This window comes from Medicago sativa, chromosome 2 (assembly GCF_051527215.1).
Source record: "Medicago sativa cultivar Bolivia chromosome 2, Bolivia_mono, whole genome shotgun sequence".
NCBI classification, from domain to species: domain Eukaryota; kingdom Viridiplantae; phylum Streptophyta; class Magnoliopsida; order Fabales; family Fabaceae; genus Medicago; species Medicago sativa.
The window spans coordinates 67,528,293-67,552,300 of NC_140750.1; the positions used below are offsets into that span (position 1 = coordinate 67,528,293).

A 24,008-nucleotide genomic window follows, 5' to 3' on the forward strand; every position below is an offset into this window, starting at 1 on the left:
GAAAAGACCCAGAGACAATTTTTTAGAAATTAAACAGAGTTTTAACACATGAAAAGACTAAAATGCCCCTAGGGGCTAAACTGACTCAAAATGACTTCAAATGCAATTTTTGAAATGGATTTTGACATGAGATTAGACAAAAGACTTATTCAAACCAATTGAAAAGACTCAAACAATTTTTAAAGGACTAAAATGAGCTTGGATACAGGAAATGACTAAAATACCCTTTTTCATGAATTTTGCAAGTAACATTGAAATAAGATGCAGAGGAAGGTGCAATTGATCAGAGACATATCAAATGACTTAAAACACAATAAAAGAAGAATAGAGCTAGTATTTTTAGGTCCAAAATTAGGGTATAACACACGCATTCAATTAAAACACAACACCTCATCAAAATAATAATAAAATAAAAAAAATAGAAATTTCCTTGCTTTCACCATTGTTGGAGAGAGAAATTAAACCGAAAGGAAATCATGGGAAGAGTGGGAGAAGATAGAAGGAAATATTTGCTTTTTTTATTTTATTATTATTTTGATGAGGTGTTGTGTTTTAATTGGATGGGTGTAAGAATGACATGTTGGATGAGAGTTCACCTAAGATCCACGTGATGCATAGAACAATCATCTAAATATTTAAGAATTTTGCTCTCCACCCTGCACATTTTGCTCCCGCCCTGCAGCCTTTCCAAATTTACCCCTGCACAAGTTAACTAACGCAAGTGTAATACTATGTGTTAGTTAAGTAACGCTGCGTGAATTAAGTTGCGCAAGTGTAAAACTATGCATTAGTTAACTAACGCATAGTCACGTATAGTATAAAGCACTACGTGAGTTAACTCACGCAATGTATTATGTAACGCCTCAGATTTTGGTCCAAGACATTACGCCTAAATCATTTTCTTTTTCTGAAGAACACCACTATTTATTTATTTCATCAATAATATATATTCTAGCAAAACCTATACGAAATTCTTAACATAATTTAATTAAAATTCTTACACTAATATCCTTCAAGATTACTTCTAAAATTACAATTCAATAAAAACCCAATTTCGTCCCCGTACGCGCTTCAAGCAAAAACACCAAAGCATACACCATGCCTTCTTTGTTACCTAAAATGTTAGTGTAAGGGTCAATTTCCTTATCCAAATTGGTTCATACTCAAAGCACCAGAAACAATGTCATGAAACAGATGATATCAAAACTTATCAATCAAAAAGAAATAAGAAAAATACATTTAAGTCTTTAAGGTAAAGTTCATACACATTTCTTTAATAAATATAACAGTTTAATCACTTATCAACACACATATGTATAATAGACCCAATGCAATACAATGATGTGCAAAATGCATGCTCTTATATACTACATGATCCGGATATAATTCCCGCCACTAAGGCATCCACACAGAATATAATTGCAATTCCCGCCACACAGGCATCCACACAGAATATAATTGCAATTCCCGCCACACAGGCACCACACAGATGCATATGACATGCATGATAATGATAATGAAAACTCAATCCCGCCACTTAGGCACCACTAAGAAATGCAAACTAAATCCCGCCACATAGGCACCACTAAGAAATATGATATTAACCCGCCACTAAGGCAATTACAAGTATTAGTGCATCATCAAGTACACAAACCAAAAGTCAATCATTTCACAAACTCACATTTTCATCTTTTTCTTCTTTAATTCATAAAAAAAATGTATCACTTCTTTCCCAACACCACAAAACATATGCAGCATAATAATATTAAACATATCCATTCACACCACATTATCATACACAACTTTCATATAAAACACAATTAATAATAAGCACTCATAATTAAAAATAATCACATTTAGTAAAGATTAATTTTACCACGAAAATACGTTTTAATTATTTTTCTTTTTTAAAAGACAAGGATTGCTACCACTATCTAATAACACAGCCCTAGCACTTAGTAAGAACGTATGGGGAAAAAGCACTTACCTTATACGCTTTACTTCCTTAGCACTACTTTAAGCCTCAGATTTGGGGTTGTCCTGTAACCATAATTTCTCTCATCCTAGACATCATTTTGACGATCAGACCATTGAAAATGAAGAACTACATGTTGCGAACATGCTGCCCAAAAATTAGCCCGATAAAACGGTGAACCAGGAAGCACTCGCAATTCCAATAGAAAGTGATTGATGGACTTTGAATATTTTTATGCAATTGTGTGAACCCATGAAAAATACGACAATATGAGAGGGAGAGGGTTGTCGAGAACACTTGGTATGCGAATAACAGGAATCAATTGGAGTAGTAACAAACACAAGGTAGTCATGCTAATAAGTTGGAATTCAATATATTTTGATTTGGCTATCCACTTTCATGTGTGCTAGAATAGTTATGAGATCCTTCCTCTCGATAAAAACAATTGGCATTTTATGAATAAGGGACACACACTTAAGAAATTAGAAAGAAAGAATTAGTTTGTTCGGCTTAAAACAAATGAGAAACCACGAGGATTAATAAAATTGAGAGAATGAAACCAAAATGAGTAATTGCAAATAGGTTATAGCTAAAATGTGGAGAGGAGTTATACATGGTTTAGTGGGATTAAATGACATTATATGTAACTGACTAATGTGAATGTATCGTGAGAGAAATTCATGGAGTTATGATAACAGCACAATTGAACTTAATGGCCTAAAAACAGCATGGTTACTCCAAAGTAGTAGCATCACGTGTTGCACTAAAGGATTGGTTTGGTCAAACATGACTTGGTCACTCTCCCTTTCTAGAAGACAATTAATTTCTAAAATTTCTTTTAATTAAATACATAAAATGACAATAGCTCATCTTATAAAATTATCAAATCATTAATATAAAATAAATCTTTATATAACATATATACAAATATGGGATGTTACATTATTACCCCCTTAAAATAGTTTCGTCCCCGAAACAAGGTAGTATAAAAGATTAAGGTAGTGTTCCTTCACTTAAATAAGATCATAGGATACTAGAATCATTTTATCAAAAATAATGGAGATAAAATATTCTTAAACATAAATAGAATAAAATAATTACGAATACATAAAATAAATTTGTGGGGTCTTACATTCTACCCACCTAAAATAGTTTCGCCCTCGAAACTAGATAATAGGAAAAATTATAATAGAATTAACAAAACATATTTTGCAAAACCATTCAACAATTTTTATTTTTATTTTTACAAAAAAAAAAAAATAACTCCATCCAAAATATTTTGAACAAATTTTCAAAAGATGAAAAGCTAATGTAAGGTAGTCGTTGAGATAGAAAAACAACAAGTAAAAAAAAAATTAAGAATAAAATAAAGCATCCAATGTTAGTTAAAATAAAATCTCATGTTTCCGCCGCGCACTCTGATATCAACTAGTTAGTCATCAATCGTAATGGTAGTACATACTATCCTACACCAACAATCATACTATTCTTTACAACTTGCACCCGGTGTTCTCCGAGGACATATAACTCTTGGTTTACTCTCCACCAAAATAACACGACTTATCACCACTATGGAAGATTTGTACTGTATGACTGATACCTAAAACAGACACCTTTCGACAAGGGATGGCATTAAGACAAGTTTCGAGTGGTGGTGGAACAAGCACACACCATCTCTTAAAAATCGGAGATGAGTCGTCTAAGTCCTACAATTTATTTGATTCAGAAACGATATTTGTGGTATAGTCTTAGCTCTAGGAGCTTCCAAAAGTAACATATAATTTGCATCCAACAATCTCTTACAAAAATTTAAACCACCAAGCCACTAACAATAAAAAAAATAAAACAACTTAGCAACAAGTTGTATGCATGCAACACACAAGATACACAATTTTCTTTTAACAAACAAGATACACAATCACCCCATTAAAAAAAAATAATCATCTGCTTCCTTTAAACTGTACTCTAAATATTATCAATCTGAGACACTTACATAAAATCATAGATTATTTATTTTATCGGAACCAGACCATTGCAATTTAATCTAACAAAGAAATGAATTATTTTAACCCTCTTTAACTTGGTAAAATTATCTCAATAACTTCCAAAAATTCATTTTGGAAAAACATCATTAAAAAAACAAAAAGTTTTCGGTATATAATTAACAAACATAAAATACAACATGTATAAGGAAATTTGTACAAAGAAAACACAATAAAAGAAAACAATTTTTTTTTTAAATCTACATAAACATTTTTTTTACAGCCTATAGCAACAGCAGCAGAAAAACAAAAATACACACTCGAATGGTTTTAGTGGCAGACAAAAAAAAAAAAAAAAAACATAAAAACTAGTTTTTTTTTTTTTAGTGACAGTTAGTAAAACTACACATAGAATAATTTTTAGTCACATACAGCATATTATGCAGAATTTAACTTGAAGTGACAGCAATTAGCAAAAACAAACTCTTGGTTGGCTATAAACAAATATACCTGCCGGCAACGTTTAACCATAAGTTTCCCTATTACTAGAGATAACAGAGGCTGTAGGTAATATTTTTATTCATACTCCATATACAAAAACAGCAGAAAAATCCATTTCATTTTTAATAATAATGAGCATATATCAAATTGGTTGAAAACAAGAAATTTAATTGAAGAAGCTATTCACTTTCATTAGCTCAGTATTTTCAAGGAAGTTTCTAGTGTCAAGGCGCCGTGTAGTTCAAAGAGAACACATAGTATAACTAATAAGTGGTGAACCGAGAAGCTAGGTTCCTTCATTTAGTTCATGTGGTTCATCAAAGAATCAATATCTAAAATTCAAACATATAGGTCCTTGCATGGCCAGGATCGAATATAAAAATATATAAAGGAAAGAACATCAACATAAACAATGAGATCAATATACTAATTATACAAAAATCTTTTATGAGGACATATCTCATCTCATCCTCTAAATCATCTCTAATTTATAAATTATAAATATCATTTTTTTTTAAAGCCAAGAAAATATCAAATCAAAAGCGAAAAGCAAACAAAAGAATGGGGACTAAGGTGAAACCCATTGTACAAGCAGAAACTAAAATATTTTTGCTAACGGTTCTAGAAAAAAAACGCCAAACAAAGATGTTGTAATGCTAATATGGAAATAAACAGACCTATACCTCGACTACACCAAAACAGAACCATCAAAATAAGAAATAATCTAACACGCATAAAACCACCTCAAAAACATAATCTCAAGAGTAATCAAGGTTCACAAAAACGCAGAACCAATGCAACAGTTAAACATATAAATACAAGTAACATTATATCACCAATTTAATAAGATTAGAAAAAAGATATCGAGACCAAACACACATGGATCAAAACATCCACACACATCAAACAAAACATGCGGCATACAAGAACGTCCCACCCAAAAATATTTGTCCGAGGATTATTGCTCTGATACCATAATGTAACGCCCCAGATTTTGGTCCAAGACATTACGCCTAAATCATTTTCTTTTTCTGAAGAACACCACTATTTATTTATTTCATCAATAATATATATTCTAGCAAAACCTATACGAAATTCTTAACATAATTTAATTAAAATTCTTACACTAATATCCTTCAAGATTACTTCTAAAATTACAATTCAATAAAAACCCAATTTCGTCCCCGTACGCGCTTCAAGCAAAAACACCAAAGCATACACCATGCCTTCTTTGTTACCTAAAATGTTAGTGTAAGGGTCAATTTCCTTATCCAAATTGGTTCATACTCAAAGCACCAGAAACAATGTCATGAAATAGATGATATCAAAACTTATCAATCAAAAAGAAATAAGAAAAATACATTTAAGTCTTTAAGGTAAAGTTCATACACATTTCTTTAATAAATATAACAGTTTAATCACTTATCAACACACATATGTATAATAGACCCAATGCAATGCAATGATGTGCAAAATGCATGCTCTTATATACTACATGATCCGGATATAATTCCCGCCACTAAGGCATCCACACAGAATATAATTGCAATTCCCGCCACACAGGCATCCACACAGAATATAATTGCAATTCCCGCCACACAGGCACCACACAGATGCATATGACATGCATGATAATGATAATGAAAACTCAATCCCGCCACTTAGGCACCACTAAGAAATGCAAACTAAATCCCGCCACATAGGCACCACTAAGAAATATGATATTAACCCGCCACTAAGGCAATTACAAGTATTAGTGCATCATCAAGTACACAAACCAAAAGTCAATCATTTCACAAACTCACATTTTCATCTTTTTCTTCTTTAATTCATAAAAAAAATGTATCACTTCTTTCCCAACACCACAAAACATATGCAGCATAATAATATTAAACATATCCATTCACACCACATTATCATACACAACTTTCATATAAAACACAATTAATAATAAGCACTCATAATTAAAAATAATCACATTTAGTAAAGATTAATTTTACCACGAAAATACGTTTTAATTATTTTTCTTTTTTAAAAGACAAGGATTGCTACCACTATCTAATAACACAGCCCTAGCACTTAGTAAGAACGTATGGGGAAAAAGCACTTACCTTATACGCTTTACTTCCTTAGCACTACTTTAAGCCTCAGATTTGGGGTTGTCCTGTAACCATAATTTCTCTCATCCTAGACATCATTTTGACGATCAGACCATTGAAAATGAAGAACTACATGTTGCGAACATGCTGCCCAAAAATTAGCCCGATAAAACGGTGAACCAGGAAGCACTCGCAATTCCAATAGAAAGTGATTGATGGACTTTGAATATTTTTATGCAATTGTGTGAACCCATGAAAAATACGACAATATGAGAGGGAGAGGGTTGTCGAGAACACTTGGTATGCGAATAACAGGAATCAATTGGAGTAGTAACAAACACAAGGTAGTCATGCTAATAAGTTGGAATTCAATATATTTTGATTTGGCTATCCACTTTCATGTGTGCTAGAATAGTTATGAGATCCTTCCTCTCGATAAAAACAATTGGCATTTTATGAATAAGGGACACACACTTAAGAAATTAGAAAGAAAGAATTAGTTTGTTCGGCTTAAAACAAATGAGAAACCACGAGGATTAATAAAATTGAGAGAATGAAACCAAAATGAGTAATTGCAAATAGGTTATAGCTAAAATGTGGAGAGGAGTTATACATGGTTTAGTGGGATTAAATGACATTATATGTAACTGACTAATGTGAATGTATCGTGAGAGAAATTCATGGAGTTATGATAAGTTATCATTGATAACAGCACAATTGAACTTAATGGCCTAAAAACAGCATGGTTACTCCAAAGTAGTAGCATCACGTGTTGCACTAAAGGATTGGTTTGGTCAAACATGACTTGGTCACTCTCCCTTTCTAGAAGACAATTAATTTCTAAAATTTCTTTTAATTAAATACATAAAATGACAATAGCTCATCTTATAAAATTATCAAATCATTAATATAAAATAAATCTTTATATAACATATATACAAATATGGGATGTTACATATTACACTTGCGCGAGTTAACTCACGCACTACTGATATATCAGTACAGCATTAAATGTTGTACTGATGTGCATTGAATGCAGTTGGGTCCAAACCTTAATATGCTCATAATTGAACCTACTTACGCCAGTTTAACAATATTATGGGATAATACGACACAATCGATCAAAATTACACTAAAACATCGTTTTTTTTTCACAATCACGTAATCACACATAACGATCCAAACGGTCCTAATTACACAAATTCGCCGGTAATGACCCGTAATCATTTAAACACACTTAATGACACGTAAACGATCCAAATTACACAAATTTGTCCATAAATTTATAAAATTACATAATCTCACATAAACGGTCAAACATTACACTATTAAACTTAAATAATGATTACACTTCAACGGATCGGACAAAAACATACAAAGTATTATTCTCAACCATTACCCTAAACATGAAATCAACGTCGCTATAATCTTTGAGAAGTTGTGGATAATACACGGTCTTCCAGAAGTCCTCTTCCTTATCCTCCCCCAAGTCCAGGCCTGGCACATTTACTATCACATCACGTGTTCTATGATTTGAACCAATATGGATAAAGAAGTCGTCAAGCTTTGCCTTCAACTCGTTCAACTTGTCGATGGGGTTTACAGTGAACCAAGCCCTCTTTTTCACATCTACATAACGGACTTTAAGTTTAACCGGATCTTGTGCATCTTCAGACATGTTTCACCTCACAAACTTCACAAAAATATAATGAAAAACAAATATGAAATAAATGAGATAAAATAAATAGTTGAATAATTAGAGACAAAGTAAGTAATGCAAGCAATAATTGGTGTGACATAACCGGCCACCAAAAAAATAATTCATTTCATTTAATATATATAATATTAGTTACATATTGGCCACAAATATCCAAATTACATAACCGGCCACCAAAACATACGTCGGGGTGTAATACCACCAAAAAATAGGACGAACACCGACCGACCTATAACTGTCCTAACCTATAATAACCTATCTAAGAGGTCTAGTGACATTCCTAAATTGTCGTCCTCTTCCATGTCTTCCGTCCATTCAAATTCCTGTTCTTTTTTTGCGGGGTGGGAGTATCATCACAAACAATTGGATTGTGCTCATTTGTTGGTTTCTTTGGCGGCTTCGGCTCCTTAGAAATGAGTTCATTGAAAGCGTTTTGTCTATCCAAAAATGCAAAATGCCAATTCTCCGCCTCACCAATCTTGTTGTTCATCCACTCCTTACAACTCGGTGGTAACGGACAACCTTCCCTCAAAATCACATGAAGATAGTGGTCGGGAATTAAGCAAAGACACATGATGTTGGAATGTGGATTAAGTGGAGGAGCACTTCGGATTGGGAACTATGTCTCACATACACCACCCGTTTCGGGCAAAGTCAATAGAACAACGGGTATTTTGTAGCAAGAAGCAATAATGTGACCATATCCGGAGTGGTTATCCACTTATCTACCGGTGCAACACCAATTGTACGTTTTGGAGGGTATAAACCATTCAAGATTTTGTTATAACGCTCCTCTGTGTCATATATCGGCATGTAGTCACTCTTGTTCTTCTTCAACTCATTAATAAGTGCATACCGAACCAAAACATGATCTTCCTCATCCTTCCCCAAATGCCTAGCTATCACCCGGAATCCACAATGACCATCCCCTTTAACATTCACAATTTGTTCAACAAAAGGCCTCATGATATTTGGAATTTGTGAAATGTATGGGATATTCCAAAACGGTTTTGAAGTAGAGGATGAAGCTTGTGAGCGGGAGTAAGTGCCAAGGCGTGCATCTTTCCTCTTTGGAAGTGACCTCTTTGGTTGTGAAGGTTGACTATCTGGATTTTGAGAATCAATGGTCTCCCACCTAAAGGGGATTCGACCCGTTGATGACACTTTGAGTGTAGTCCTCTTCCTTTTAGGTGCTCCCTTGATTACCACCTTTTTCAAAGGCGGAGACAAAATTGTGGTTTCCGGAAATGCAATTTGACGCATCATCTCTTTGATGTGGAACTTCATATTGTAAGGGCTTTTATTGAGAAGTTCTTGAATGTCATTCCACTCCTCCATCACGGAAAAATCATCATCAATCTTCTCTCCTTGTACATACAACCTTTTCCAATGAGGGTATATATCATCCAAGACAAGAGTCAATTTTTGCTTGCTCTTCATGGCAATAATACACGCACAAAGTAACCTGTAGGATGTCTTTTGCACACAACCACAATCTTCCTCACCAAATCCAAATGTCTTGGAGCGTTTCAATTCATCATAGATAAATCTCAATGCTTTTCTAGAAACATAACCCTCCAACTCTTTCATCATCTTGATTTTTTTGTATTTGTGCTCAAAGACCGTTTTGTTCCTCCCAAAACTTCCTTGTATCTCACCAAATTGCACGGCCAACATCTTGTGAATTTCATCCCAACATGATGCCAAATCACCCACGCTACTCCTCAAATATTTTTTCAAAACTCCATGAGCGGATTCAACAATGTTGGTGGTTCTACACCCTAGATGCAAGACTTTATCCGTCCATGCCCTCACAATTTTCTCCTTAAGGTTCAAAACCGTTTCTTCGACATATTTATTGAATTCCGGAAATGGCATGCATACCTCTTTGAATTTCAATAAATTACTTGCATATGATTCCTCCGTAGGAGATTCAACTAACTCTCTCTAAGCATTCACCACTTTCTCAACAACATCGTTATTCTTCATCTTGTTCTTCTTCGATTCTTTCATGTCAACTTTTGCACCCTTAGGAGGCTTTGGCACCACTTTACAATCTGTGATGCACTTAGACCTTACATTCTTCTCAATATGAAAATAACAAAGCATGGTGTATGTTTCAGGGAAAAGTGTGCCAACGGCCTTCATCAAAGCACCATCCCTATCGGTGACAATCACCTTAGGCATGTTGTCTTTTGAGTACAAGAGACCTTTCAACATCGTAAGTGCCCAAGCAAAGTTATCCTCTAGTTCAAAGTGAAGAAAGGTGAAACCAACGGAATACGTCATTTTTGTAGAGGTGCAACCAACTATCTCAAACAACGGCATTCGGTAGTTGTTGGTTTTGTATGTAGAGTCCATGACCAAAACGGTCGAAAAGGTGTTGAGCAATTTAATTGACTCCGGATGAGCAAGAAAAATGTCTTCAAGAGTGGTTTCCTCACTATTGCATCTTGTGAAATAGACGTATTTATGCTCCACCAACTTCAAAATCAAGAATTGCAACTTCGTCATGTCACCTCTTTCCCCCTTGCGCCATCTTGTTCGCACATTGTACACTTGCTTGATTGTTGTCACACTTTCGTTGTTATTTTCCTTCAAATTGGTGAGAATATTCTAAGGCACCGTCAAGCTCTTTGTCATTTCGATAACTTTTTTCTTCTCCTCCGCACGAAGTCTACCCGTAATTAGGTGTCCTTGTAACTTTCCCTCCTCCAAGTCATGGTTGTGCATTTCACAAAGCATTGCACGCCACCAATCATTTGTATCTTTATCAAAGAAACCTTTCAACCTAAACGGACAATTACATTTCCTTGAGCCAATGCCTTCAAGGTTCGGTTTATTCCTTGTCTTAGGCGGCTTGTATACCCCACTCCTTTCACATTGCATTGTCAAGTACGGCCTTTTTATAACGGATTTATCTATACAAACACCAAATCCGGCCTTTACCCCTTGTCCGCGAACCCAAGTAAGTAACTCTTCTTGCTCTCTCCATCTTGCATTTGTTGTAAAAAATGAGGCGGTGTCACGAGCTTCACAAATAACACCGGTAGGTACCGGTTTAGGTTCTTCAATTTTACCAATTCGAGCTTGAATTGGAATTTGGACTTCTTTTTTTGCCGGTTTCGGTTCAACGTCATCATCCGCGACTTTGTCAACCATCTCCCTATATATCTATTGAATAAAAAAAATTACAAAGGAAGAATAAATAAATAAATTACTTGCGGAATGGCGCAAAAAATTCAAAAAACATGACTGCACAGTGGCGTGACTTAAGTCACGCAACACTTTAACACTTGCGACAGTTAAGTCGCACAGCCAAGTTAACTTGCGCACCTAGCCCTACTGCCTACGAAAACCAGACAAACCAAGCACAAAAATCAGCAAAATGAGATGAGTTTTAATGGTAGAATACCTGATATTTGGTGCTTGATGAGCGTAGAAACTTGCTTCCTGACGATTTGCAATGATTTGGGATGATGATTTTGACCCAAAAAATCGCACTTTTTGGGTTTTTGAAGGTGGAGGGAAAGAAAATGGAGGTTGGAGTTTGGCGTTAGTACGAAAATCGCACTTTTTGGGTTTTTGGGTTTGTACGAAAACAGGAACACTGCGTGAGTTAACTTGTGCGGCGTTACTTAACATGCGCAAGGGCAATTTTGGCATGGCTGCAGGTGCGAGTAAAATGTGCTAGGTGGAGAGCAAAACTCAATATTTAATGGTCAATTTCGTCCCCTTGGGCCCATGTGTGCCTTTATTGGAATTGGACCCACACGATTCACCTTAGAATTCACCCCGTAAAACCCTAAATTATGCTTCTTTCTTTGTTAGGGCAAATAGAAAACAAACAACATGGTTCTGGTTCAGCATAGCATTGAAGAAACACCACCAAACGATTTCGCCATGGATACTGAATCAACACAAGAACAACAAGAGTCTTCAACTGAGACAAAGAAAAACTCGTTAACCCAACAACTGCCATCAAGGCAAGGTAGAAAAAGAGAGCGATCACCAGAAACAACAAGTCTTGATGTTGATCATGGTGACAAACCTAGCAAGAAGAAGAAGCAGAGGTTGAGTAGATCATTGTCACGTTTTTCCAGATCGGTTCAGCAACCACTTCACGTTGTTGTGCCTGGAGAAGGTTTTAGGGATTCTGCCCAAAAGATGAAGGCAATAAAACTTGCAAAGAAAGCTTCTAAGAAGAGAAACAAAGCTGCTTGTCGCGGAGAAGCTGATAGGGTTATAGTTAATCTCAAACCGAAGCACACTCTTGCTGGAAAGCGCTCCAAGGGAAAAGCTCACCACCGCTGATGAAATAATTGGTAATATATTGTTCTTTGGTATGACGGTGTGTTTGTTAGGATCACGGTGAGCCGGAGTGGTTTTGCAGAAACTATGCGTTATAGGCCGCGAATTGCTTGTGGCAAAAGAATGTTAATTAGTACTGATTTTAAATTAATGTTTGAATTTATAGTTTATTGCTTCTAGTTTCGTTATGCTGAAAATGTTGAGGTTGTTATATACAATCAAGTTGTTTTTTGTTTCATTTATTGGGGTGATCGACAAATCTTGTTGCTACAAATTCAATGTCTGCATATTGATATCATGGTCATGAGATTTATATTGAACTGCAAATTTTTTCTGGCCTATGTAACTGAGGTTTCACTATTCTTATATTGTCTTAAAACATGGTTGTTTATATCCAAATACTTGTTCTGTTGTGGAACATTGTATTCACAACAATATGCATGGTAATTTGGTTATCAATATAGAAAGCATAAGTGTGAGTTCGAGGAATATTGTGAAGGAGAAACAACTCTTTAGTAGTCAAAGTACCTATGTTTTGCATCTGTTGAACAAAAGGACACACTCGAGTTTTAGGTAAGAACATAGGGGGCTTCTAGGCTGTGGCTCCAACTAAATCCCTTACTCTTGGACCAGCCAAATTAACCCATGTTTGAAGGTAATTTTGGTCGATAAATGTAATACGTAAGTCATTTAGGGGGGTTTTGTAAACTGAGCTAAATTGCGAAATTGCACATCTGAGTAACCTCCGCTGCGGTGATTTTTGAGATAAAGTGTACATCAACCGCGAACGATACCGGTGTCTCTACCAGAAGCAGGGGACTCATTGTTCTGCTTGTGGAGATGTGGCATAATAAGAAAACAAGTACAATATGTCGACATCATTCCTAACACGTCAATTTTGTTTCACTCAAGTATTTAACATGCTAATGTGACCTGTTATAGGCTTTTTGTGCAGGGAAATATCATAGGCTATTATATTTGCTTGTCACTTTTGTGATAGTTTTGTGTTTGATTGGCTTTACAAGAATGCAATAAATTTAATGGGGTGATCGTAGGGAAATGTTGTAGGCAAAAGAACGTTAATTAGTCACTGATTTTAAATCCTTATGTTCCCATTTAAGTTTTATTCCTACTAGTTTCGTTATGTTATATACAAGCAAGTTGTTTATTGGTCGACAAATATTGTTGCTACAAGTTCAATTTCTGCATACTGATATTCTGGTGCTGAGATTTCAAATTCCAAATTTGTTTCTGTCCAATGTAACTGAGGTTTCACTCTTCTTTCATCATATTAAAACATGGATGGTTGTGAATATCCCAATCATGGTTTGAAATTGCGGACCTGCCGCTAGCATATAAGGCACAGTTGCAGTGTTATTGGAAATCACAATAAAAACTGCATCATAACGCTGTAAACATAGTGGACGCAACAGCCTCATCAGGCCACAACAAACTATGTAATGCTCACGATACCCACAATCGTCGTGGTTGCAACCACAATTTAAAACCATGATCCAAATACTTATTCTCTCCTGCCATTGTAATGAGCAAGTGTTTCTCCACGGGTGAGTGACGATCTTTTACCCTATCTGACTTCGAGTGACCTTGATACCTTCATCTTCAGGCGCCTCCTGCAGAGAATAACAGCTATCCAATTTGTTTTGAGAGACAAAGTTGGTATTGTCGCCCAACTATTGTTTTCAGTTCACAGTTATTATCCATGGTTTGTTGATAGCAGATAAAAGGTTTTTGCCTTTTACAGGTTCTACTAATTCTGGGTACGTTTTGCTTTTTGATTTATTGTTGTTTGAATGTTTTACTGGTTGGTTAGGTCTTTCACTTGAAGCTAATTTCCAAAGTTGAAAAGGAAAAGCAAGAGATTGATACCATTAACAGAAATGTAATTAAAAAATTGTCCGGCCATGGATAATGTGATTAATTTACCGTTCCACTTAGGGTTCCCTTTTTGGAGATATATATACTATAAGCAACCTATTTGGAGATAAATTTACACTAAATATAATATACTCTAAAGGGAGGTTTGGAGTCAAGCTAGATTCTTTCGAAAGGCAGGTCACACTGTCATGGAACTATGCAGTTGAGGAAGACAACAGGATCTGGTCCAGTATTTAAATTACATAAATTATGCAACAATTTTGTGTTTATATGTTCTGATATGGTGTTGAAGTGTTTTATAAATGGAGTGGATGTTAGTACTAATTGGCAAGGACAAATACTTTCCCCTGTTACTATTGGAGGCTGCAAATTGGAATTATAGGTGGGTTGGTAATGTTTTGAAGTGAAACAGATTGGTTGTGGTTTGCTGCAAGTGCAGCGCAGGATGCTGCAAAAAAGTATTTGAAATTTATCAGTTGTTCCAAATTCTGGTTTAGTTTTATTCTGATGTGCTTGTGTTAGGTAACTCTGAGTTAAGTCTATTTGAGTGTAATTGGTGAATACTTTGATGTTTTTTTATCTGTTGTTTTGATCTATTTTTGCATACAACCTTGTGCTTGAGAGTCCCGAGTATATATTAATAAAGGTAACTTCTTTGCTTTTGTTAAAATAACTAAATATAAACTCACGCTATAGTTAATTGCCAACCATAAGGGACTTTAATAACTTTTTCACTAAAACTAGTACTAGATTACAAAAACTCAAATCAAATAAAATGAGGTAATTATTACATTCAAATTTGATGTTTGGCAAAGTTATACTTTAACAGCCAAAAGAACTCCTATGTAAATCACTTGATTACAAGAAGCATTTACAAGCAGATTGTGTGTTGTCTCCATAATATCAAATTACAGGTAATTGTTGGAGATGGATTTCTTGACCCTTCAAGGATGCCTTTTTGGGTGAACTGCACAATAACAATGCCACTGATACATTTGAGATGGGATTCTTTGAGCCTCCAAGGATGTATTGTTTGAAAGTTTCTTGAATGTGGCCAGCTATGTTAGTTTTGTATAAATCCCAAGGCCACTTTATGATAGCTTAACACTCCAATTCACATATCAGCTCCATTCCTTTGCATCATCACCAATTCTTCTTCTTTATTGATATGGTTGATTCACTGCAACAGGTCTGGTGCTCCCATGGTAAACATCCATCAAATAAATTTTATGATCATGCTCATATTTCCTTTTTACACCATACATACATTGAACTCCATATTACTATGCCATAAGCAAACAAAAAGTCAGCCACATATACAATTTTATATTGCAGACACCTTAGCAATAGATTGCACACCTACCTTGGATATCTTTTGATAACCTTCATAGAATAAAGTTTGTTAGCTTATAGTTGTATCGAACTGTAGTATAAAGTTAGGTAGTAAGAGAAGTTCAATTCATAGTTGAAGTTCCATATATGAATCATTCTTTTCTCTCTATTTTGATGGTATAAGAACTCTTCTAAGAACAGAATTAGAGCTCTTCTAAGAGCTCTGCTGCACATCTCAAATGGTTCGAGCTAATGGCTCCGGTGGCTTCAGTGATGCTTCCACCGCGTTGACAGAAACTCAGATTTCTTAGCTTCAAGCCAATCCTTTCTATATTCATCCAAGTGAGAGTCCCACTTCAGTGATAATTTTGCCACTTCTCACCGATTCCAATTATCATGTTTGGGCCCGTTCCATGAAACGCGTTTTGATCCTCAAAAACAAATACCGATTTGTTGGTGGTAGATCGGGGTTTTACCATCTCGAGACCTCAACTACGAGGCGTGGAAACGCTTCAACAATATCATTCAATCATGGCTTGTTTCTTCGGTTTCTCCACAAATCGCTCAAAACATGGTATTTCTTGATAACGTTGTTGATGTTTGGAATGAACCGTGGGATCAATTACAGGATAGTACTTCCTCTTTACATCAAGGTAATACTTCTGTTATCAATTAATAAGAGTTTTTGGGAAGAAATAGAGCATTACCGTCCCCTATGTCAGTGTGTTTGTCGCATTTGTAAGGCTAAAGATTTTCATTTAAAGGATTATATGATTCATTTCTTATTGGATTAAACGACTAGTCATGTTCGTTCTTAGATTCTTCTTCTCGAACTCCTACCTACTTTGAACAATACTCTTTCCATGATTTTACAACAAGAACGCCAAATAACTCATGTACAAGTACAAGAGATTTCTGTTATGATTAATTCTGCTGCTGGTAGAGGTCGCGGTAATCCCGGTTGTGGCGGCGGTCGCAGTCTTACAAAATCTGCTCATTCTGTCGAATGCCTGGTCATACAGTAGGAACATGTTACAAGAATCATCCAATACCCATGGCTCTAACATGGTTCAAGCTACCAATGGACACGTTGCATCAGGTAACCATTATATTGTTTTTCACCTTCTAATTGTGTGACCTCTATTCCTTCGTTAATTGACACGGGTACCACAGATCATATTTGTTGTAATCTGAACTGGTTCATCACTCACACACGGATTGATCCTATGTTGATCAACTTACCTATGGACGTACTATTATTTCTCATTTTGCTGGCACAATGCAACTCACACTCTCTCAAGAGTAGATGAAGTGTTATTTCTCCCACAATTTCAGACCAATTTGATTTCTATTTCCAAGCTCACAATTAACTTGGACTGTCAATTGAAATGTACTTATGATATGTGTACTATTCACGGGAACCAGTTGAAGACTATTGACTTAGATAAACTTTTTCATGGTTTATATCATCTCAAGACTGATAATTCATTGATGAAGACAGCTAGTTGCAACCGTACCAGTCCCATTGTTGTCAATACTTTACATAGCACCAATAGCTTATCTGATTTTGCACTTTGGCACTTAAAATTACGACATCTCTCAAATGACTGGATGCACACTCTGCACACAGTACAATTGTATTCCTGCACCTACTCATGTTGCTTGTGATATCTAACATTATGTGCAACAGAAGAAACTTTCACTTCATTTAATTCATTCTAGTGCAAATAAACCATTTGCTTAGGTTCGTAGGGACAAATTGGGGCCATTCTTTACCACATCAGAGCATTAATATTGTTATTCCCATACCATTTTAGATGATTGTACAAAGATCTATTTGGGTTATTGTGTTGAAATCAAAATTCGAAGTTGCGATGTATATCTAACGGTTTGCAAGTATGATTGAGAATCAATTTTCGTCGAACATCCAAACCTTTCAAACGGACAATGGTCCCTGAAGTCATCCTTGAAGAGTTGTATGCTACTAAGGGTATTTTGCATCAAAGGAGTTGTGTTGAGAAACCCTAACATAATGGGCATTGGGCATGTAGAGCGTTGTCTCATCAACACGTTCTCAATGTTAGTAGAACACTAATGTTCCAAGCCAAACTACAAAGATGTACTTGTCTTATGCTGTCATATTCCTGATATTTCTAATCTTTATGTATTCGGTTGCTTATGTTACTCTAATCTTATTGATTTTGAAAAATTATCTTTTAAAAATTGATGTTTTTAAACGACCAATGTTAATATTGTTAGTAATTGTCAACATTATACGAAAGTAGAGACGCAACCTTCAATCTTCTTATCACTTTACTCCTTAACTCTCGATTTTTTTACCTTATAATCTTTTTATATTCGAACTCAACCCCCAATATCATTTCTCTAATAAGGCATAATTAAGTGTCCATAAATTGCACACTTGCCGCCCCTATATACTATAAACACATTTTCTCCCAATTAACCCAATGCACCTTTCTAGCCTCTCACTTCCCCCACTGCACCTTTCTAGCCTCTCACTTCCCCCAAATAAATAACTTATAAGGTATTTAAATTTAGAAATGTGTACAAGGGAGCCTTGAAAAAAATAAGGGAATCAAATTGAAAGTACAAACAAAGCAACCAAAAATCACTCACAGATGTAATTTGGGTGAACAAAAACTAAGTATGTTAACATTGCAGGTCAATATTTGTACACCTTCACATACGATAGTCCCACATCGTGTGGACTTGACCACTCGCCAACTAACTAAGTTTTTTGAAAGACGCTAACATAACTACCTTCTAATTGTATCAGCCAATATGAATTAACTTTCGCATTTAATATAAGAGTTTAATGATGGTGGATTCATAGTTCAAAGTTGCACACACAACCAATTAAAATATTTAGAATTGTCATATCAATTAAATTATTGTTCAGTTTTTAATTGATGTGGCAATTCTAAATGTTTTGACCGGTCGTGTGTGCAAATTTATGGTTGGACCATCAATCCACCACCATTAAACTCTTAATATAATAGGCTTTTGTGGAAATCCACCTTGAGCCCCTAACTCGAAAATGATAGGATTAGTTTAATCACCATGATATTAGATCGACACTTAACACCAAGAATTAAGATGTCAACGACAAACTGTAAATAGAACAATTGACAATATTGTGAAAAGATGACGGGTAACAAAACTCAAACAGTATTGTGAGAATTTAGTAGGGATGTATATGATTCAATTTAAGCTTTTTTTTTTAAAAAAAATGATTCACTTTATGATTTAAATAAGTAGAATTGTTTCACAATGAACCATACTTAAAGTTATATTTTCTTTTAATGAATGTAATGAGAGAGAGACTCATTTGGTCAAAATTAGAAAAAAATTTGTTTTTTTTTGAAAGAAGATAAAATTTGTTTTGATAATATCTTAATATATGAATGAAAATATAATATGATTTATAAAAAAAACATATATTTTATATTTTGATCACAGATATTCTTTTTTGTAGAATTTGTTCTTTATAATTACATACAATGAAGAGTATCAATGCATATCCATTTCAAGTATTTTGCATACAAATTAATTTCATTATAAAGATTTTGTTAACGTATTTTAGCTATATCATATCCTAAATTTTAAAGATTTTGTGTATTTTCGTATCTGTGTCACATCCACAATCGTTCTATGTATCCAGTCATCATGGTTTTCCACACTATAACCATAATTCATATTGGAACACGGTGAAGCACACACCATTGAGCTATAACCTTATGCAACTAACAAAAATGGGAATAACGAAAAGGTCCCCCAATACAAGGCACAACCCTTAAAAAACTTGTTCGTTAGGCTACCATTTATGAGGTAGCAGTCGCACTCAAACACTCCAAGTCCCCAACAACCACCTTTTCCTAAATAAATGAACACACCAAATTATAGTTTACATCAAATATAAATTCCAGAAAAACATCTTCGACACTTATGTTTTTGTGTAGATAGATGAAATGACAAAATCATTATAGAGTTACACATGTGACATATAAACGAAAGTGTCATAGTTCAAACTTTGATTATGACGTATGACATAACAATCTTGACATTTTTTTATCAATTGAGTTAAGACTTATGGACTCAACACATTCTTTTGTGAGTGAAAATTCATATAAATTCCACGTGTTTATGAAACTCGCGTGATTCTGTGGAATCAAGACAAATTTTAATTAAATTCTAAACAAAAAATTAATCATTAAAATTTAATGTATTGGAAAAATATTTATTACAAACGTTTCTAAATTATTTTGAAAATTTTGGCAGAGAAAAGGCTCCAAAAACAAAAACTAGGCTCCAAAAATTAACACCCGGTTCAAAAATTTGCTAGTTACGTCACGACCGAGTAACCCGTACACACCACAAACTAATCTCAACCGTCCATATCAAACACAATCAACGGCAACCAGTATCGATCCGCGTGATTCATTCTCATTGGTCCATTCCTCCACATCTCACAGTATAAAACCCCTTCTACCGCCAATCTTTTCATTCACTTGAATCTTTCGTCTTCTTCAATCTCTTTCTCTCTCCAAAACCGTTCCCAAATTTTCTACAAATCGCTTCGATTTCTTCATCAATGGCGGGTAGAGGCAAATCCCTAGGTTCCAGTGCTCCCAAGAAGGCTACCTCAAGGAGTAGCAAGGCGGGTCTTCAATTCCCCGTTGGCCGTATCGCTCGGTTCCTCAAGGCCGGAAAATACGCTGAACGTGTTGGTGCTGGTGCTCCTGTTTACCTCGCCGCCGTACTTGAGTATCTTGCCGCTGAGGTAATTTCCATCACCGCTCTTATTCTTCGAAATCTCTCGATTTTTTCAATTTCATATACATGTCGTAAGATCTAGGGTTTCGTGATTCAAATCGTTTTCCCCAATTTTTAGTTAAATTCATCGTTCTTGAATAATTTTGAATTAATTCAACGAAAAGATTTGTTTTTTTGTTGTTGCTGTGATTCGAATTATGTAATTTCAATTTCATATACATGTTGCACGATCTAGGGTTTCGTGATTTTGTTAGTTTTCCCCAATTTCATTAAATTATTCATCTTTTTTATTAGCTTTGAATAAATTTATGATTTTATTTAGTTTTAATTTCAATTTCAATTTCATATCCATGTCACATAATCCAGGTTGTTTAGATTCAATTCGTTTTCCCCAATTTTATGTAACTTATCCAATTAAGCATCTTTCTTGAGTAATTTTAGATGAATTTATTGATTATATTTGCTGGTTTGTTCCTTTTTGTTGAATTTGAATATATTATGGGTTTGATTCAAATTGTGATTTTTGTGATTAGGTTTTGGAATTGGCTGGAAATGCGGCAAGGGACAACAAGAAGACAAGAATTGTGCCAAGGCACATTCAATTGGCTGTGAGGAACGATGAAGAATTGAGCAAGCTTCTTGGTGATGTTACCATTGCTAATGGTGGTGTTATGCCCAATATTCACAACTTGTTGCTTCCAAAGAAAGCTGGTCCCTCCAAGAATGTTGACGATGAATGAATGAATCTTAGATGAAAAACCTGATTTTGCAGATGCAGTTATTGAATTTAGTTTCATATTTTGTTGTTTCTGGTTTTAGTTTCAGCAGAGTTTATGATTGGGATTATTAGGGCTTGTTAGTGGTTCTGCTAGTGATGTGTATACAATGAATTTCTAATTGTTACTTTTGCATGAGAATGGTGGAAGTTTATAAAATTGATCCCTTTCAGTTTTGATTCAATTCCCCTGTTCCTAGTTAATGATTTTTGTACAATGATCTTCTTCAGTTTTGATAGTTTTGCTGAATTTGTTTTCATGAAAGATTGATATGGAAATTACAACACTAAAAACAATTGTGTTTTGATTAGATTTCACAACCTGAAAATCCAAACATATTAACATCTTTCAAATGGAAGCTTAACAAAAAGCTAGGCATATACTATCGTAGATTTTAAAATCTGCACCTTAGGATAAACCATGTTTTGCTTAACAATCTGCATGGTGGCTTACATTTCTGAAACATGGCTAAAGTAACAAACTTCCATGGCTTTGGGCATTACTTTAATAAGTGTAACCATTGAGTGGGGAAGCATTCCTTGGTTAAGAGATTAACTGCAGTGAGTCATCCGACTCCAAAGTCATAAACTTGAGGCCTTTACCAATAGCTCTATCCAGCCCCGAATACATAGACCATAATTCAGCTCGAATCACAATCTTTTCTGCAAAACCCCACAAGAATTGTCCATTATGATAGCGAGCCAAACCTCCTGTGCGAACAGACCCACTTAATTGCATTGCATCAGCATCAGCATCACAATTAATTATAACCATTCTCATATCCGGAGCGGACCATTTCGGACTCAAACAAATGGCACATTTTTGGAGTATTGGAGCTTCACATGATAACAGTAACAAATTCCTCCTCTTTAGCCCTCTCAATGTCTTCAACAGGGTAGTAAACTTGAAAAATGGTATTACCTTCATTAGGAGTGATGGCTTTGAAAACCAACTCATTTCTATTCTACCAAATTCTTTCTAAAATAACAGCAAACACAATAATCCAATTCCCAGCACCATAGGATTTTCATGCACAAGTTAAATTATACTTAAACCAATCCTCCAAATAAGACCTTGGGAATAAAGGATCATTGTCAGTCTGTCCGAAATATCTCCAAATTTGCATCGCCTGTCCACAGTCTCTGAACACATGAAGGAGCGTCTCAGATTCCAGATTGCAGATCTGGCTCAAGTCATGTTTCGCCTGCTCTCCAGATGATACTTTTATTCGGCCACCCTTTGCAGATTCCCTGCCAAAATTTCGAGCAAGGTCTATTACTTCTGATTGTATGCACAATATCTGAACCACGCCTATATGATATGCATAATATATCTTGACACTGCATGTGCACTTTGGCGCGTCTGTTTGACCCCTTCAAATTTGGACTCAAGGTTCTAGTTTGTCCCAGTGAACCACGCCTACTGATTTTATCCTCTGTTTAAATTTCTATGACAGGATTTGCTTATTTTCATTATTAGCCATAGTCAATAATCGCCTAATTCCTAACTCCTCTAAGCGAAGAATTTGCTTATCTGCAAAATTTCTATATCCTCTTTGATAACTCTTAACAAATCATTAACAGGTGAGTGGATAACAGAGAAAGTAAGCAACAATTCCCACTCTATCTTATCAAATTCAAGCTAAATAGAGAATCCATTATTCTTGTAATTCCACAAGACAATTCCATCTAAATAAGATTGAAGCCTAAGGAAGGAACCCCTCTATCTAATCTCTACTACTTCAAGCTTCTTTGCCTCCTAAACACATTTTTGAACATTCAAACCAACATTGCAAACAATCCAAGGGAAATGCATACATTTTTCTTCTTGCCTTAGCTTGATTTTTCAGATAAGTATAAGAAATATACTCAGATAACATGTTTAGATATGTTTTGTCCCTCAAGGCTCCACATTATGCTGGATGAGATTCTTCCTAGTCGGAAATTCACACATATGCAGATAAGCCGTGTCCCTTGAGACTCCAGATTATGCTGGATGGGATTTCCCTGCAAGGGAAATCTACACGACAACAAGAGGAGTCCGGCGTTAGCCTGATACGGTAGGAATTTTCGCTGGTCAGTAATGGAATGTGGCTGGGGTTACTCCACTGGATGCATTTCGTAAAATGAACTCAAATAATAATGTGTGTTACACGCTAACATTACTAACCAATAAGAATGACAACTAACATAAAAATATGATACGAATATGGCAGTATGACAAGACTTAGGATAGAATACGGTCAGCGATCCTAGTATTTCCCCATATCGCTACGATAAGCATGACATAATAGTAATTTCCAAATTAGGATTATGTACAAACAGATGACGATCATAGGTTCCCCAAGATTGCCTATAGCCTAGGATAGGTGGAACTCACTAAAACATCCTATCTCACCCCAATCCCTTTATTTTATTTCAGATCAGCAGGTTGTTCAAGCCAAAGGAAGACAGACATGAACCTGAATGACTTACCTTCCTATTCACGTGTCGTACTCGTTTAGATAATTCTTTATACTTTCATATATGTATCATATATATGTATTTGACGGATGTTATGAGTTATCGAGTGTGCGGACTTGTATTGATGTTATTTTCATTCAGCCGAAATTTTGTTGTAATGTAT

The 24,008-nt window shown here is 35.2% G+C and overlaps 4 protein-coding genes and 2 long non-coding RNA genes across 6 annotated transcripts; 1 reads left to right on the forward strand and 5 right to left on the reverse strand.

Annotated features, from left to right (window-relative positions):
• Positions 1–921: 921 nt before the first annotated feature.
• On the reverse strand, positions 922–2,709 carry LOC146949969 (uncharacterized). Its single transcript, XR_015025457.1, has 2 exons — positions 1,988–2,709; positions 922–1,114 (listed from the first exon to the last, which is right to left on the reverse strand). It is a non-coding gene; the product is annotated as an uncharacterized LOC146949969 (long non-coding RNA).
• Positions 2,710–5,503: 2,794 nt separating this feature from the next.
• On the reverse strand, positions 5,504–7,214 carry LOC146949970 (uncharacterized). The gene is made up of 2 exons (XR_015025458.1): positions 6,570–7,214; positions 5,504–5,696 (listed from the first exon to the last, which is right to left on the reverse strand). It is a non-coding gene; the product is annotated as an uncharacterized LOC146949970 (long non-coding RNA).
• Positions 7,215–7,902: 688 nt separating this feature from the next.
• Positions 7,903–8,235, reverse strand: LOC146949971 (uncharacterized). The gene has a single exon (XM_085748599.1). The coding sequence runs from the start codon at positions 8,233–8,235 to the stop codon at positions 7,903–7,905; it is 333 nt and encodes a 110-aa protein (XP_085604725.1).
• Positions 8,236–8,928: 693 nt separating this feature from the next.
• On the reverse strand, positions 8,929–10,152 carry LOC146949972 (uncharacterized). The gene has a single exon (XM_085748601.1). It carries the CDS (start codon positions 10,150–10,152, stop codon positions 8,929–8,931), a length of 1,224 nt encoding a protein of 407 aa, XP_085604727.1.
• A 738-nt stretch (positions 10,153–10,890) lies between these two features.
• LOC146949973 (uncharacterized) lies at positions 10,891–11,436 on the reverse strand. The gene has a single exon (XM_085748602.1). The coding sequence runs from the start codon at positions 11,434–11,436 to the stop codon at positions 10,891–10,893; it is 546 nt and encodes a 181-aa protein (XP_085604728.1).
• Positions 11,437–20,336: 8,900 nt separating this feature from the next.
• Positions 20,337–21,567, forward strand: LOC146949974 (histone H2A.6-like). Its single transcript, XM_085745960.1, has 2 exons — positions 20,337–20,614; positions 21,141–21,567. The coding sequence occupies exons 1-2, from the start codon at positions 20,426–20,428 to the stop codon at positions 21,345–21,347; spliced, it is 396 nt and encodes a 131-aa protein (XP_085602086.1). The 5' UTR covers positions 20,337–20,425; the 3' UTR covers positions 21,348–21,567.
• The last annotated feature ends 2,441 nt before the right edge of the window (positions 21,568–24,008 follow it).

Coding starts and splice junctions, on each gene's coding strand:
- LOC146949971 (XM_085748599.1), bottom strand. CDS start 8,235: ATGTCTGAAGATGCACAAGATCCGGTTAAACTTAAAGTCCGTTATGTA.
- LOC146949972 (XM_085748601.1), bottom strand. CDS start 10,152: ATGCCATTTCCGGAATTCAATAAATATGTCGAAGAAACGGTTTTGAAC.
- LOC146949974 (XM_085745960.1), top strand. CDS start 20,426: ATGGCGGGTAGAGGCAAATCCCTAGGTTCCAGTGCTCCCAAGAAGGCT. Junction 20,615..21,140: donor TTGAGTATCTTGCCGCTGAG/GTAATTTCCATC, acceptor TTTTGTGATTAG/GTTTTGGAATTGGCTGGAAA.
- LOC146949973 (XM_085748602.1), bottom strand. CDS start 11,436: ATGGTTGACAAAGTCGCGGATGATGACGTTGAACCGAAACCGGCAAAA.